A 16087-nucleotide genomic window follows, 5' to 3' on the forward strand; every position below is an offset into this window, starting at 1 on the left:
CCCACCCCAGGTGCTATTATATACATGCAGTTATGGTCATGTGGGGGGAGCCACGTCATCTCCGCACACAGCCAGACCTCTCTGGGTGTCTCCATGGGAGATCCCGGAGGTGTGCCACTCTGTAGGTGGGAATGCGCATGGCAGGTGTGGTGATCGAGGGAGCGGCATTAGGTGTGTAATGATACATAGAGAAAAGGGAAGTCGACTGTGGAATAGAAATAGAGAGAAAGAAGAAAAGGGAGAGGAGGAACGAGGAGTGATAGTGGGGGGGAGTGGAGTAGGGCAGGGTGTGCCCTGACAGATGGCATCAAAAGTGAGAGGGTATGTAGTGGTAGTGGTAGTGGTGTCAGGAACCTTTTAACCATATGTTACATGTCTCACTGTTGACTATGTTCCACATGTAGTGATATCTCATTTCTGTCAGGGCCTGGCTTCGGACTCAGAGGCACCCTGATGATAGTGCCCTATTTGGCACAATCCCTAACACTGCAGGCACTAAGTTGAGAAGAAGGGTAACCTTCTCAACTCCCTGCACTGGCCCTATATAAAAGAATGGTTACATGGGTGGAACTTGTCATATCCATACATACCCAATCCCGATTCAACTTCTGGACCCTCCACTTCACCACCTCCAGAGTCCTACCCTATCCCTGTCCACTCCAATATCTACCTTTGGACCTGACATCACCTCTTCTCACTCCTCTCCTCACTCCTCTCCTTCCATCCCTCTTCTGCCAACCTCCACCAAGTTACGACCTTCTGCCACTGTCCCATACCCCATACTCGGACACCACTTGTGCCTTTGCTCCAAGATTCCATCATGGTCCCAACCTTGGACTTTGACCCCACCTCGGCTTAAGTCCATTGCATTGGTGATGTTATGGAAATGGGAATTTCCCATTTTAGACTCTTATGGGTTCTGTATCACATGATTTTGTTGGAGGAGCAAGTCATAACAGGTGTTGTGCACTTTCCATACTTGTCTCTGTTCTGTGTCAATGTGTATTTACATGTATTTACACCAACAATTATATCTTTAGAGTCAACTGCCATCCCAACTGAGCCGCTGCACTGAGTGGTGCAACTTTAGATTTGTATAGTAATAGAGTTGATCCAACCATAAAAACCCCTGCCACACTATCATGTCTAAACATCTGTGAAACCACCTGTAAAACCTAATGAACCACCTCACCTCCACTTTCCACTTTCCTGTGCCAAGAATGGACGAAAATGGGTGCCTCCGGCCCCATTTTTGTAACAGGTGACCTCATTCCGCATAAACACCATTGCCAATATTCCTTGGACTTCCAACTCTGCCTCTGCAACCTCCATAAGCTCCACTCCCTCCAAGCTTCACAGACTGCCCTCAGCACCTTCACTGCTTGTAGTATACATTTCACACTTCTGTCAGGGCACACCACACCACACTGCACCACACCCCTCTCCGCTCTCTCTCTCTCCCTCTTTCTCCTTCCTCCTTTCCTTCTTTCTCTCCTTTCTCTTCTTCCTTTCTATCCTTATATGGATGACTTCTCTCTTCTCCACATCTGTAGCACGGATGCATCCAACACTGAGCACCCTGTATGGGTACTGCAATGCTGGATGCACTGTGCATCCCTACTTGTGTTTCTCCTCTCTCACACCTGGGATCGACCATGGAGTTGCCTGTGACAACCCAGCTCCATCCGAGGTTGATGTGGCACCTCCATGTGACCTGTTTTCACATGTATATAAACTTAGCCGAAGCAGGACTGAAGAAGCAGCCTTCTTCTCATTCCTGCTTCAGGCAAGTGTTTCAACCTAGTTTAGCCTTTCATCTTAATAACAATACATTCCCACTTCAGCCTAAGAAGCCACACAGGGACACCAGCCCAAGTGAGGGCTCATTATGCAGTCTCACCACCCTGCTGCCATCCGGGCTGTTAGTGCCAAGTGTTACACCGTTACCCCCGCCTCTTCAGAGCCATCCCTGACAACTTCTCCCTCATCCCTATTTGGACTACTGCTTCTTTACATTCAGCCAGTTAGTGTCAGGGCTCGGTCCTCGATCAGGGACAGCCCGACCTCAGGCCTAGGTGTGTGCGGTGTTCCGGGTGGTTGGGCGCTAGACCCGGTCCTTAGCTCCTCAAACTCACTGAAGGGACTAAGCGGGGATTGAGTTGTCATGTATTACAGAGGGTAACTACAACTTGCCTAAGCGGGGATTGAGTTGAGAAGAAGGGTAAGTTTCCCTATTCCCCGCTTGGCTACTATAAAAAGGAAGTGTACTGTACAGTTCATAACGTGACTCCGGGTAGAAGCCGAGCATGTTCCCGCGACTCGGAAAAGGTGTCACATGGGTTAAGGCGAGTTGCTCACCTTAACCCACGTGATTTTTCCCGCGGGCTCACATGCGGGCTGAAGTTGTGAGAGGTATGTAGGAATGGGGAGGTCTGGGAAGGTGGTTCTGGGGTGTGGTTGGGTGCCCTGACAGCGGGGTCAGGGGCCGATCCCTGACAGTTAGTCATCAACCCCACTTCACCTCATCCTCCTGCCCCTCTGGGCTTTGCCCTCCTTACCTCCTTTCAGATGTACCATAGAGTCTAACCCATGACCCTCAGTACCACTCCATTTCTGTAACTCCCTTTGTTCTGTTTCAGACCACCCTTGTTTCCTTGTGCTTTTGTCTCCCCATTATATGTAGGTGCTTGTACATACTTGGGTCTAAAATCGACTAGAAATGCCCCCTAGAGACTTCCTCCTCACTATGTCTGAAATTAAGGACCAAATGGACAAACAGCAATGGCACAGTGCTCCCCTTGAGTCGCTGAGGCCAAGGTCCCTCCTTGCTAAGTCTCCAGTTCCACTCTGGAATCGTCCACCCTTGCCCCATTCTAACAGAACTACACAGTTTGTAGTGTGACCATGGGTAGAAACTGAGTGTGTTCCCATGACTCAGAAAGGTGTCACATGGGTTAAGGCGAGTTACTTGCCTCGACCCACATTGTCATATCCGTGCATACCCGATCCCGACCCAACTTCCGGACCTCCACCCTCTTCACCTCCGGAGTCATAACCTACCGCTGCCGTTCCGATACTCACCTTCGGTCCTGGCAACACACCTCCTCCTTACCTCTCACCACCCTCCTACTACTCCACTCCCCCTTCACAACACCTCCACCCTCCCGTTATCCTCCTACGCTTCCCCCGTCCGCTCCGATACTCACCTTCGGACCTGACTACTCTCCTTTCCACCACTCCTTCTCCCCTTACCTGTCCCCTCTCTCCTCCCTCCATTACTCCTCCGCCACCCTTCTGCCAAGTTACGACCTTCCACCGCTGTTCCGTACTTCGCACTCGGACACCGCTCGTACCCTACTCCGAGCCTCTGTCATAGTCCCTACCTCGGACTTTGACTCCACCTCGGCCTTAGTCCATTGCATTGGTGACCTCATACTACGTAAACACCATTGCCAATATTCCTCGGACTTCCAACCCTGCCTCCGTAACCTCCGTAAGCTCCGCAACCCCCGAGCTTCGTGGACCGCCTTCGGCACTCTCACCGCCTGTAATGTATTTCTCGCGTTTTCCCTTCATCCCTATTTGGACTACTGCTTCTTTCTATTCTAGCCAGTTAGTCATCATCCCCACTTCCCCTCATCCTCCTGCCCCTCTGGGCCTCGCCCTCCCTACCTCCTTTCGGACATATCACAGGTCTTGCCCTATGACCTTCGGTACCGCTCCGCTCCCTCTACCCTTTGTTCCCGTTCGGACGTCTTCGTTCCGATTCGGTCACCCTTTGTTCTCTTTGTGCTTTTACCCCTTCCATTATATATATCGGCGCTTGTACATACTCGTCTTGGTTTCAGTCTGAAATCGACCTGAAATGCCCCCTAGAGACTTCCTGCTCACCTACTGTGAAATTAAGGACCAAATGGACAAACAGCAATGGCACAGCGCTCCGCTTGAGTCGCTGAGGCCAAGGTCCCTCCACGCTAAGTCTCCGATTCCACTCCGGAGTCGTCTGTTCCCGCTCGGTTCTAACACACATGAGCTTTCCCATGGGTTTGCATGTGGCAAGGAAAAGGTGAAGGGGACTGCAAACAGCAAGTGGAAAAATAAGGAAAAATAGGAGAATGGGGAAAGGGGGGTCAGGGGACTGTGTTGGGGATGCCAGGTCAGGGTACTGTACCCTGACAATTTCTTTATCACTTTTGTCTGATATCCTGTCATTACCCAAGTTCCCCCACCATTGGGGTGTCCCTGCTGAGTGCTCTATACTGACAGGTTATGAGCCCAGAACCTAGCCATATCACGGCCTACAGATGTTATGTAGGACCCAAAACACAATCCCCCAACCCCCCAAAGCCTGTTGCACTTCCCCCATCATCTCTGTATTTTTTGATATTTTTCCAGACCAGGTTACAGCCACTCAGTTTCCATGTCAGGCCACTTTTCAGAATTTTCACCATATCTCCCCCAGTTCTTCTCGGATCCAGACGCATTTGGTATCTCTGGAAAGCTACCATCAAGACGAGTCGAACGAGTCCAAGATCGGGAGATTTGGTGCAGCCGTTGTGGAGATTGTCGGATTCTGTCCAATGTGTGGCCACACCCATTTATTTTTCATGTTTTCTTTGTTCTATGTTGTTCTGTCTGTGTCAGAGACTGAAATATTGTCAGAGTCAGGAATACTGTTGGAGTTGGAAGCACTGTCAGAAGACAGACTGAAGACGGATTGGGTTTCTGTCTGAGTTGGGGTCGGAGATTGTGGCAGAGGTCTGTTGGAGTGTGCACATGTGGATATGTGGGCGGAAATGTGTGGCATGTCCGGAAGCGCTGTTCAAGGTTAGCAGAGTGGGATCACAGCCTCAGCGACTCAGGTGGAGCGCTGTGCCCTGAGCTTGACATTTGGGGGAGATCCCATATTTACAGATTGACACTTACAGCAGACTTCAAACAAGACTTGCAAGTGGAGCAGACCTATAGGAGGAGTGCGGACTCTGCGGGCATGGACTCAGAAGGGGGGAAGCCCCCTTTGCAGAAGGAGGGACTCAGACCAGAACAGGGGGGGGTACTCTAGTTGATTTCAGACTGAGGTCCCTGAAAGTATTTACAGGATATAAATAGGCAGGAGGGAAACACAGAAGGGCTGGTCAGTCCGGTGTGGTCCAGTGCAGAAATAAGCAGGGATTGTCAAACTGAATGAAGGACAAGAGCCCAGGAAATGGGAGGCAATGAACTAAAACAAAAGCAGATCAAGTGCCAATATTGGCAAGTTAAGCAAATGAATGGATGAGCAATATAGGCACTCAGCAAAGAATGAATGGTATGCTGCCGAGTGACAAAAATGGCCAGAGGGGAAAAGCGGAGGTCAGCAAATGGCACTGATACAAGTCCACAAATAAGTGGGGTCGGTGCGGTGCCGACACAAGTCTGCGAACAGAGGTTGATCTGTCAGCACTGTCACACAAGGACAGCATGAAGGCCAACAGAGGTACAGAGGGGAGTGGGAGTGTTGGCCTGACCAGAGGTGTCAAGGGCAACCAGAAGTGGCCAGAGGGTGCAGAGATGGGCAGAGGGCATGGAAGTGGGCAGAGGGTGCAGAATGCATGGAAGCGGGGCATGGCTGTGACCACATAGTGGGAAGCAATGAGTGTGGTCCAGATGGAGACAAGGCAGGCATAGGAACTGGAGGTAAGGTCAGAATGCTGGCAGGGTCTAGGTTCTGATTGTTGGCCAAGTCTCACATGATAAGGCAGGGGCACAGACATTGGGTTGGGGGCTGGTTAGGATGGGTTTCGGGTCAGTGGATTCGCCTATCAGCATTGGTTCGCCGCTGACAGAGTCCCAGGATTTGTCGGTCATGACAGTCTGTTTCTATCCATCCCTAACACCATTGGATTGCTTGGACATTAGCTCAGTTTAGCCTTGGTTTATATACAGCATGTATCTGGTACGATAAAGAGATCTTTTCCTCCTTCCTGCTTTAGTGCCAGTCTGTAAGGAATGGATGGGTCTCAGGGTGGATGTCATATCTGTACATACCCGATCCCAATTTGACTCCCAGACCCTTTCTGCCACCTCCAGAGTCCTACCCTATTCCCGTCTGCTCCAATCCCCACCTTCAGCTCCTCCCAACTCTCCCCCACTTAATCTCCACCAAGGTACAACCTCCTGTTTCTGTCCCACACCCTGAACTCAGAAACCAATCGTACCTCTGCTCCAAGATCCTGTCCTGGTCCCGACCTTGGACTTTGACACCACCCTGGCTTAAGTCCATCACATTGGTGACCTCATTTCACATAAACACCATTGCCAATATTCCTCAGACTTTCAATCCTGCCTGTCATATCCTGGATCTTCCACCTCCCTCTGCCCTAGTCTCAGATGACTCCTATGACCTCCACCAGTCCTCCCAATCTCTCTTTGCTGCCTCTGGTTGATGCCAACAAGCCTAGGACTACCTCCTCCTTAGACTCTCTCCTGCTCTGTCTCCCATCTACATCCGCACCACCTCCAGACCTCCCCTACCACACCTCCACCTGCTCGGACCCCCTAGTTCAAAGGTTATGGATTGACTTGTTGTTGGTAACCCTCAACTTGCCTATCCACCCTCCTTCTTACTCCTGGTCTCCACACCTCTGGCACCTCTGGTCATGTATCCCTGGTACCTCTGTCCCTCTGGTACCTCCCCATTCCTACCTTACCTCCAGTCATGTTGTCCTTTATTGTTTTATCATTTGACATTTTCTACAACCCCAATCTTCAGGACTACAACTTCCGGGCTCCGGACCTTTCTGGACGTCTTCCCCTGTAGTCCCCTGCTCATTCATGGATGGGCCCAGGCCTTACTATTCAGTTGGCTTCTAATCCTCCCACTCCACAGACTTCAGACATAATTCAGGCTTTTCACCTATTCTATATTTGTCTTTTGGTATCCTTCTATTTACTTCCTTTCCCCTTGGTAACCTTTGTTTACCTTCAGATCCAATCATCTTTGCTATATGTATGCATGTACCACTCTAGTAAATAGTTCCCCCAGTGATAATATTAAGTCTTCGAATCCAAAACCTCCCCCAGGATGTCTATCACATTCTACTCATCTGCTACTCCACCCTGAACCAAGAGCTGAGTGACAGGTGCATCTAAAGGTGCCTTGGTATAAACCCCAATGAATTGCATGATGAATGATTGACCCTCGCTAACACCTCCATCATTAAGTAGTGAGAGGGGGCTTCTGGCCCCCTTCTGCTGCCAGCCTCGGTTCCTCCATCGCCAGCTCCCCTGACAAATTGGGGACAACAAGGATGTAACAGGCACAGCGCTCCATTCCAAGTCACTGAAGCCGAGTCCCTTCAACACCCCATCACCCTTGGAGCTCTGCCCCACCTCTGGTCAGTCTCCAACCCACTGTCGGATGACCCAGAACACTGAGCTCCACCAGACACACCCACCTGGGTAGCGATCGGATCTATCCCTGGGTGGGTTTCGTGACACCGCCTCCATAAGCTCTGCTACCTCTGAGCTTCACAGACCTACCCTGGCTCCTTCACTGCTTATTGTATACTTGTCAGGGCTACCCTGCCTGACCCCATGCCGCACCCCATGCTGCCTGCCCTACTCCGCTTCCCCCATCATTGCTCCCTGTCTTTCCTTCTTCCCTCTTTCTTCTTTCTTCTTTCTTCTTTCCCTCTATTTCTGTTCTATGGTCGACCTCCCTTTTCTCTATGTACCACTACACCCCAATTGCTGCATCCGCCACACGCATCTCTGCCTGCACAGCAGTGTCAGGGCATGCCCTGACATGCCCTGCCTGACCCTCGCTCTGCTGCCCCCCACTCTGCACCACTTCTTCTTTCTTCTTTCTTTCTTTCTTTCCTTCTCTTATATGGACCACCTTTCCTGCTGTTCAATGTATCACCAGCACACATGCCACATCCCCCTCCTGTACCTACCATCCCTCACTGCCACACTCACCTCACGCCTACAGCGGACCCTCTCAGGATCTCCCATGGAAACACCTGGAGAGCCACAGCTGTATGTGAGGGTGATGTGGCGCACCCCACGTGATCGATCCTGCATGTATATAGTAACAGCTGGAGTGGGAACCAAAGAAGTAGCCTTCTTCTCACATTCCCACTTCAGACCAAGTGGTTGGGGACACTCACCCCATGATGGGACCGCCACTATGCATAGCCGCTTCTTGTCCCATTGAGTCCCCCATGCTGGGACTTCACCGCTTTCGGAGCTGTCCCTGACAAGCGGCCACCTCTGGGATCTCCCACAGAGACACCCAGAGTGGTGTGGCTGCATGTGAGGATGATGTGGCCCCATCCACGTGACCTTAACTGCATGTATATAATAGCACCTGGGGTGGGAACAGAAGAAGCAGCCTTCTTCTCAATTTCCCACTTCAGGTAAGTACTGTAGTCTTCCCACTTTTAATGATAACTCAATTTCCCACTTCAGACTACGTGGTTGGGGACACTCACCCTGTGATGGGACCACCTGTTACTGTCAGGGCAACCACACCTGACCATACAACCCCAGAACCACCTTCCCTAACCTCCCCCCACTTCCCTCATCCTCCCATCTTTCACAACTACAGCCCGCATGCGAACCCGTGGGAAAAATCACGTGGGTCAAGGCGAGCAACTCGCCTTAACCCATGTGACACCTTTTCCGCATCGCGGGAACATGCTCGGCTTCTACCCATAGTCACGCTACGAACTGTACAGTACATTTCCTTTTATAGCAGCCAAGCGGGGAATAGGGAAACTTACCCTTCTTCTCAACTCAATCCCCGCTTAGGCAAGTTGTAGCTACCTTCCATAATACATGACAACTCAATCCCCGCTTAGTGAGTTTGAGGAGCTTGGGATAGGATCTGGCACCTGGCTGCCTGGGACACCGCAAGTGTCCAGCTTTGAGGTAGGGCCGCCCCCGGACGGAGGCTGGGCCCTGACAGTTACAGGAATGGGTTCCGGGGAACCCAACCTGAGCCATTTGGCTCACTAATGGAGGTGGCTGCATAGCCATCGGAGGGAGAGCGGAATAAGATGAGTGTACGGAAGTACAACCTGTGTGATGGTGTAGGCGGGCACAGCCGGTACCACGCAAACAAGCCGATTATCGCGATTCTACCACCCATGTCAAGTACCCCACTCCCGAAACACATCTACCATTGTTCCATATATCCCTTCCACGTTTTTCATATTTCTTCCGATTTTTTCAAGCCATTCCCAACCACGGACAACCATCAGTTTCCAAATTGGGTAACTGTCACCCACATATTCCGCCGCTTCCTCCATATCTCCATCAATTCTCCACCGATCCGGACGAATTTGGTATCGTTGGAAAGCCCTTGTTAACACGAGTCGAACGATGTTACGAGTGACGCATTTGGTTCAGCGGTTGTTCCGATCGCCATGGTTCTTTATTTCCTTAACAACATCAATATTTCTTTGATATTGCTTTTTTCTTAAGTGTTCCTTGTGGATCTGTTGCCATCCTAAACCCGTCGGATTATTCGGATTTCCACGCATATTTCTTTCATATTTATAGTTACCCTCTTTCCTGTATTTTACAAAAAAGGACTCCCCCAACAGAGAGAGGTGCTCCCAAACGAACATGAAGTTCTAGCAGACGTTACCAGCGCCCAGAGCGGCGAATACGAAGCCAAAGAGGCTCAAGACATAGTGCAGGGGCAGAGTTCCCCATTAGTTTGATTATCAGTGAGATTTACAAATTTATCTTTTTATCACATAGCACCAGACCATTTCTCCCCCCCCCTTCCTCTTCATCCGAACCTCCCCTGAGCATTCCCAACTCTGTGGCCCCCTCTCTTTCTCGTTAGGGTGGTGGATCCCTTTCCCCCTTACAACGGCCAACGGTAACTTGGCGCTCCTGGGAGCGTACCAGTAGCGAGTATGATGTGGGTGTCAGGGCACACACCCTGACTAGCCCGGACCCGCATGTGTGCTCTGCCCCGCATGCTCTGCATGCTGCATGCTCCGGGCCCAGTTCCCACTCTTCATGTGACTTCCGGGTATCCCCGGAAGTTTTCGCCATATTGGGCCACTGTGGGAAAGTGAGAAGTTAACCTTCTTCTCACTTTCTTACCCACAGTAGGTTGTGCCTTAGGATAGGCTGTTCACACACAGGGCTGTGGGCTATAGAGAGAGGGGTCATGGGGACCCAGGGTCCGTCCCCTGACAGTGGGCTCCTTGAGGGAGCCACCTGGCTGTCTGCTAACGGGGACTTGGCACTCCTGGGAGTGTGCCAGTAGCGGGTGTGCTGGGAGTGTTTGGCTAGCAGTGACTTGGCGCTCAATGGAGCGTACCGGTAGTAAGGGATACTGGGACTCCCAAAGGGAGTCACCCAGTTGGTGGCTATCGGTGACTTGGCACTCATGGGAGCGTACCAGTAGCGCGAGTTGTTGGGGAAAGTGGGCTGGTGGACCAGTGCACGGTAGTGGGTGACCGTGGGAAGCGGGACCTGCGGGTGCGTGGCCAGGCATCCTGGAGCTGCCTGGACCATATCCTTCTCCTGAGGAGGTGGGATAGGCTACAGTTCCTGATAGGGAACTTCTGGTTGGATGGGAGTAACCACTTGACCACCCGGTGGACTGGTGGGAGTGGGCAGTAGGAGGTTGGGCATGGGAATGCCCTCCTCATTGTGGTTTTGTCATGGAGAGGAGGAATAGGGAGGTGGACATGGTTCCAGGGTTACAGGTTGAGTTTACAGTGGTGACACAATGGTGAGGATGTTACAATCGCAGTACAAGGTTTGTGGGTTATGTATTTTATAATGAGAAAACATCTTGGCAATTACCATACATGTCATATGACTTGTATCTATCTAATACAAATGTTATAATGGCCAAAGGAAGTCCTTTGGAAATCAACAAATCCCCCAGCCAGCACCAAAACCCAGTGGGAAAGCTTGGCATGGGGTTTGGCAGAGAATGAAGTGAGAAGAAGTAAGAAATATCTTACCTGTGTGCCTGGTCTATAGGAGTCTAGGCCCATTTCCATAGCAAAGGGCCTCAAGGTCTGGTTGCCTGTCACGGACCATAAGATTCTCCATTTCCATAACACCACCACTATGCATAGCCAATACCTGTCCCATCAAGTCCCTCACGCCAGGACTATGCCACTTTCGGAGCTGTCCCTGACAATACTTTGCATTTCTCCCTCACCCTTATTTGGACTACTGCTTCTTTCTATTTAGCCAGTTAGTCATCCACCCCACTTCCTCTCATCCTCCTGCCCCTCTGGGCCCTCACCCTCCCTACCTCCTTTCAGATGCACCATAGAGTCTAACTGGTGTAGTTCCCAACCCATACTTCCCTTTGTCTCCGTTCAGACACCTTTGTTCCATTTTGGACCCCCCTTTGTTTCTTGTACTCCTCATTTCCCCTTTATATATAGATGATGTACATATGTCAGGGCATGCCGCTCTCCCCTGCTCTGCTCCCTCCCTTTGCCTCTCTTTCCTTTTCCTTTCCTCCTTTCTTTCTTTCTTTATACAGATGACCTCTTCTCTTACTTGTGTACCATGGATGCATCCAATGCCGAGTACTCTGCATGGGTACCACACTGCTGGATACACTGTAGGAGGGACAAGCCAGTAGTACCCAAACAGCACCATATAACGGTCTACAGACGTTACCTGGGACCCAGCACACAATCCCCCAGCCCCCCAAATCCCATTGTACTTCTCCCATCATCCCCGTATTTTTTGATATATTTCCAGACCAGGTTATGGCCACTTAGTTTCCATATTGGGCTGCTTTCATGGTGTTTTCACCATATATCCCCCAGTTCTTCTCCGATCCAGACGCATTAGGTATCGTTGGAAAGCTATCGTCAAGACGAGTCGAACAAGTCCAACATCGGGAGATTTGGTGCAGCCGTTGTGGAGATCGTCGAATTCTATCGATTGTGTGGCCGCACCCATATATTTTTTATGTTTTCTGTTGTTTTCTTTGTTCTATGGTGTTCTGTCCGTTCTATCCGTCCCTAACACCGTCGGATTGCTCAGACATTAGCTTTGGTTATATACAAACATGTATTTAGTATGATAAGGGATCTTCTCCTTCCTGCTTTGACAGTACCATGTCTGGGAGTGTGTGAACGAGTTCAGTTAGGTCTAGGGCGACGTTGAGAAGGCAGGACACCTTGCTCGGCCCTAGGGAAGGTCCACCAGGAAGTTTAGTTGGTTTTTCACAGAAGTTTGAGTTTTCAGACCTAGTAGGAAGGTCCGCCAGTGAGTCTGTCAACACTGCGGTTTCGCTCCTCCCCCTTTCGTTACCTGTGTGTGTGTGTGTGGGTGGTCTGCTCAGGTTCAGAGGTCTTGTGCCCCTGCAGCCTTTCAGCCATTCTCCCCGCTTGCAACGCTGTGCATCCCCACTTGTACTTCTTTCCTCTAACACTCAGGATTGCCTGTGGAGCCACCTGTGATAGCCTGGCTCTGTCTGGGGTGACATGGCACCCCCACGTGACCCATCCCCACCTGTATATAAACCAAGCTGAAGCAGAACCGAAGAAGTAGCCTTCTTCTCATTACTGCTTCAGGCAAGTACCTTAGTCTAGTTTAGTTTAGTTTAGCCTTTCATTCTAATAATGATCATTACTGCTTCAGCCTAAGAAGCCAGATAGGGACACGAGCCCAAGTGAGGGCCGCCTGCCATACATCCCTGTTACTCCACTGCCGCCTGGGCCGCTACCCCTGCCTCTCCTGCACCATCCCTGACAGCAGAAGAAGGCTTCAACCTAGTCTCCCCCACCTCCTCCAGCATGGTGACTGAGGAGCAGTACCAGGACCTGCTGACCAGGTTCCAGGAACTGCAAGCCATCCTCGAGAGCAGAATCCAAAACCCACCACCTGCACCCGCACCTGTGCCTGCACCCACACCTGCACCCAAACCCAAAGCACCCAAGGTCACTGTAGGCAGGAATCTCTGCTACCATACAAAAAAGACCAGAAATCGCGATCCTGACACCCTGAAAAACACCCAGTACCCGATGCACTTCATACACGGTCCCAGATACCCTTTCTACCATTTCCCCATTTTTCCCAATTTTTCTGATGCATTTCCAGCCCTACAGTCAAGATTCCCATGCCTGTCAATCTAGTGGCCACCCAATTCCAGTCTATCTCAAGAACCACTGGATGGATTTGGATGAAATTAGTACCGTTGGAAAGCTACGAGAGAGGAGAGTTCATTCGGGCGGCGGGAAAAGGTTGTTGGATGCTCGATTAGGAGGGATGTTATTTCCATCATTCATTTTATTGTTTCTGATATTGTTTTCATTGCTTTTATTTGTATTTCCTTTCCATCACTTTCTTTGTTATTCTGTGTCGCCATAGAGGCGTATTTCTATTCTTCCCCTTTGCCCTGCAATTTCTCACTTATAGCGCACATTTTCATGTATGGTACAGAGGACTCCCCTGATGAGAAGGGACACCCCCACCAAGTAACAAGTTGTTTGATAAGTTTAGTGACGCCAGAGGGCGACGTACGAGTTTATACAGTATCTCTGACTCCTGACGACTGTCCAAGAAGGACCAGGAGTGAGTACTGATTTAGTGAGATTTTATTGGTTGATTTCTAGCACCCGGACCATGGTGCAGTATCAGCACTGTTGCCACCATCCTTCCTTTCCCTCCCTTCTGACCCGATTCAGACACTACCCCCAGGTCCCTACTCTCTTGCCTGGGCAGCTCTTGTGCCTGGTTACATCGCCCCACCCACCACCTTTGCTGGTGCAAGCAAGGACCTCAATTGCTTCAAAGTGGAATGTGGGATTTACTTCCATGTCCACATGGCAGAGTTCCCCGACACTCTGTCCCAGATCCTCTTTGTCTTGTCATACATGAAAGGAGGAGCTGTGGGAGCATGGGCAACACAGCGCATGATCACACTGCTGATGGTGGGATCCCCTGTGATCACTATGGACGAATTCATGGCAGAGCTTGATGCCATGTTCCAAGACCCCAACTGTGAAGCCACCACCTGACAAAAGCTCACTGCCTTGCAGCAGGGTAATTATGACTCCTGTCATGACCATGCATCCTGACCTGGATGCTGGCCCTTGTTCTTTCTCCTTTCACCTGACCCATTCAGTCTCTTTACTATATATATACCTGTATATACATTATCGTAACTTCAGTCTGAATATCGACATGGTTTGTCCCCCTAACAAGGCAGCCCCAAGCCATTTTGAAATGTGGGCACTGAGACAGTAGGTGGGCAAAGTGCTCTCTTGGAGTCGCTGAGGCTGAAGCCCAACCCCCTGGGGCCTTGTTCCTTGAGCCGCTGACCCCATACCTAACAACTCCATGGATAGAATCATCCAGGAGTTTGAGATCCATGGCCCCCCCTCATGGCTAGGCGATGTAGGACTGATAGACCACTTTGAGCAAGCAATCAATGCACAGCTCCATGAGAGCATCTATCGCCTGCATCCCATGCCAAGGACTTGGGCAGAATGGAAACGAGAGGCCACCCTCCTCAACAACCAGTGGCAGCACTTCCAGGCAATGCAACCCCAGCTCCCCCTGTTTAAACCACCCCTTCCCCCATGAGACCACCACCGTCAACCCCCCAGCCCTTTGCACGCCTGCCACCCGGACCCCCGCTGCAACCCATGACTGCCCCTGTGACCCCCACAGCCATGGCCCCATGCCCCCCAGCCCCACTCCCTCAGCCAATGGACCTCGACCATTCAAGGGCAGACCAGCGATGAGGGCTATGCCATAACTGCAATGCCCCCAGGCACTTTGCATGAGACTGCCCTGTTAGAATGGGCGGAAACGGACGACTCCGGAGTGGAATCGGAGACTTAGCGTGGAGGGACCTTGGCCTCAGCGACTCAAGCGGAGCGCTGTGCCATTGCTGTTTGTCCATTTGGTCCTTAATTTCACAGTAGGTGAGCAGGAAGTCTCTTGGGGGCATTTCAGGTCGATTTCGGACTAAAACCAAAACGAGTATGTACAAGCGCCGATATATATAATGGAAGGGGCAAAAGCACAAAGAGAACAAAGGGTGACCGAATCGGAACGAAGACGTCCGAACGGGAACAAAGGGTAGAGGGGGCGGAGCGGTACCGAAGGTCATAGGGCAAGACCTGTGATACGTCCGAAAGGAGGTAGAGAGGGCGAGGCCCAGAGGGGCAGGAGGATGAGGGGAAGTGGGGATGATGACTAACTGGCTAGAATAGAAAGAAGCAGTAGTCCAAATAGGGATGAAGGGAAAATGCGAGAAATACATTACAGGCGGCGAGAGTGCCGAAGGCGGTCCGCGAAGCTTGGGGGTTGCGGAGCTTACGGAGGTTATGGAGGCGGGGTTGGAAGTCCAAGGAATATTGGCAATGGTGTTTACGTAGTATGAGGTCACCAATGCAATGGACTAAGACCGAGGTGGAGTCAAAGTCCGAGGTAGGGACTATGACGGAGGCTCGGAGTAAGGTACGAACGGTGTCCGAGTGTGAAGTACGGAGCAGCGGTGGACGGTCGTAACTTGGCGGAAGGGTAACGGAAGGAGGAGAGAGGGGACAGGTAAGGAAGAGGGAGTGGCGGAAAGGAGAGTAGTCAGGTCCGAAGGTGAGTATCGGAACGGACGGGGGAAGCGTAGGGGGATGACGGGAGGGTGGAGGTGTTGTGAGGGGGGAGCGGAGTTGTAGGAAGGGTGGCGAGTGGGGCGATGTTCGGTCCGAGATGAGTATCGGAACGGACGGAGAAAGGGTCGGAGAGGTAAGAGGAGGGGTGTGTTGCCAAGACCGAAGGTGAGTATCGGAACGGCAGCGGTAGGTTATGACTCCGGAGGTGAAGAGGGTGGAGGTCCGGAAGTCAGGTCGGGGTCAGGTATGCATGGATATGACACCCCTCCCAAAAGTTCACCAAATACACCACATGCACCCAGAGGACCTTCGAGCACTCGCGGAGGGGCTGAGAAGCCAGCTGATGGGGACACCTGAGAGGGATGAAGAGGGAGAGGAAGCAGACCCCCCAGGGGATTTTCGAAAAGGCAACCGGTGAGGGATGTGTCCTGGCCACCTATGAGCAATAGTACCCAGTGTAAATACCAAGATATGTGTGA

The 16087-nt window shown here is 51.3% G+C and overlaps 1 protein-coding gene across 1 annotated transcript; it reads left to right on the forward strand.

The window, feature by feature from the left end:
- Positions 1-12782: 12782 nt before the first annotated feature.
- Positions 12783-14006, forward strand: EI90DRAFT_3124448 (uncharacterized protein; the record flags this gene model as incomplete). The annotated part of the gene is made up of 2 exons (XM_039063718.1): positions 12783-12932; positions 13602-14006. 2 exons carry the CDS (start codon positions 12783-12785, stop codon positions 14004-14006), a joined length of 555 nt encoding a protein of 184 aa, XP_038915475.1.
- Between the last annotated feature and the right edge of the window lie 2081 nt (positions 14007-16087).

The sequence above is a fragment of the Cantharellus anzutake genome, assembly GCF_015039405.1.
Source record: "Cantharellus anzutake strain C23 chromosome Unknown EI90scaffold_27, whole genome shotgun sequence".
In the NCBI taxonomy this organism is placed as follows: domain Eukaryota; kingdom Fungi; phylum Basidiomycota; class Agaricomycetes; order Cantharellales; family Hydnaceae; genus Cantharellus; species Cantharellus anzutake.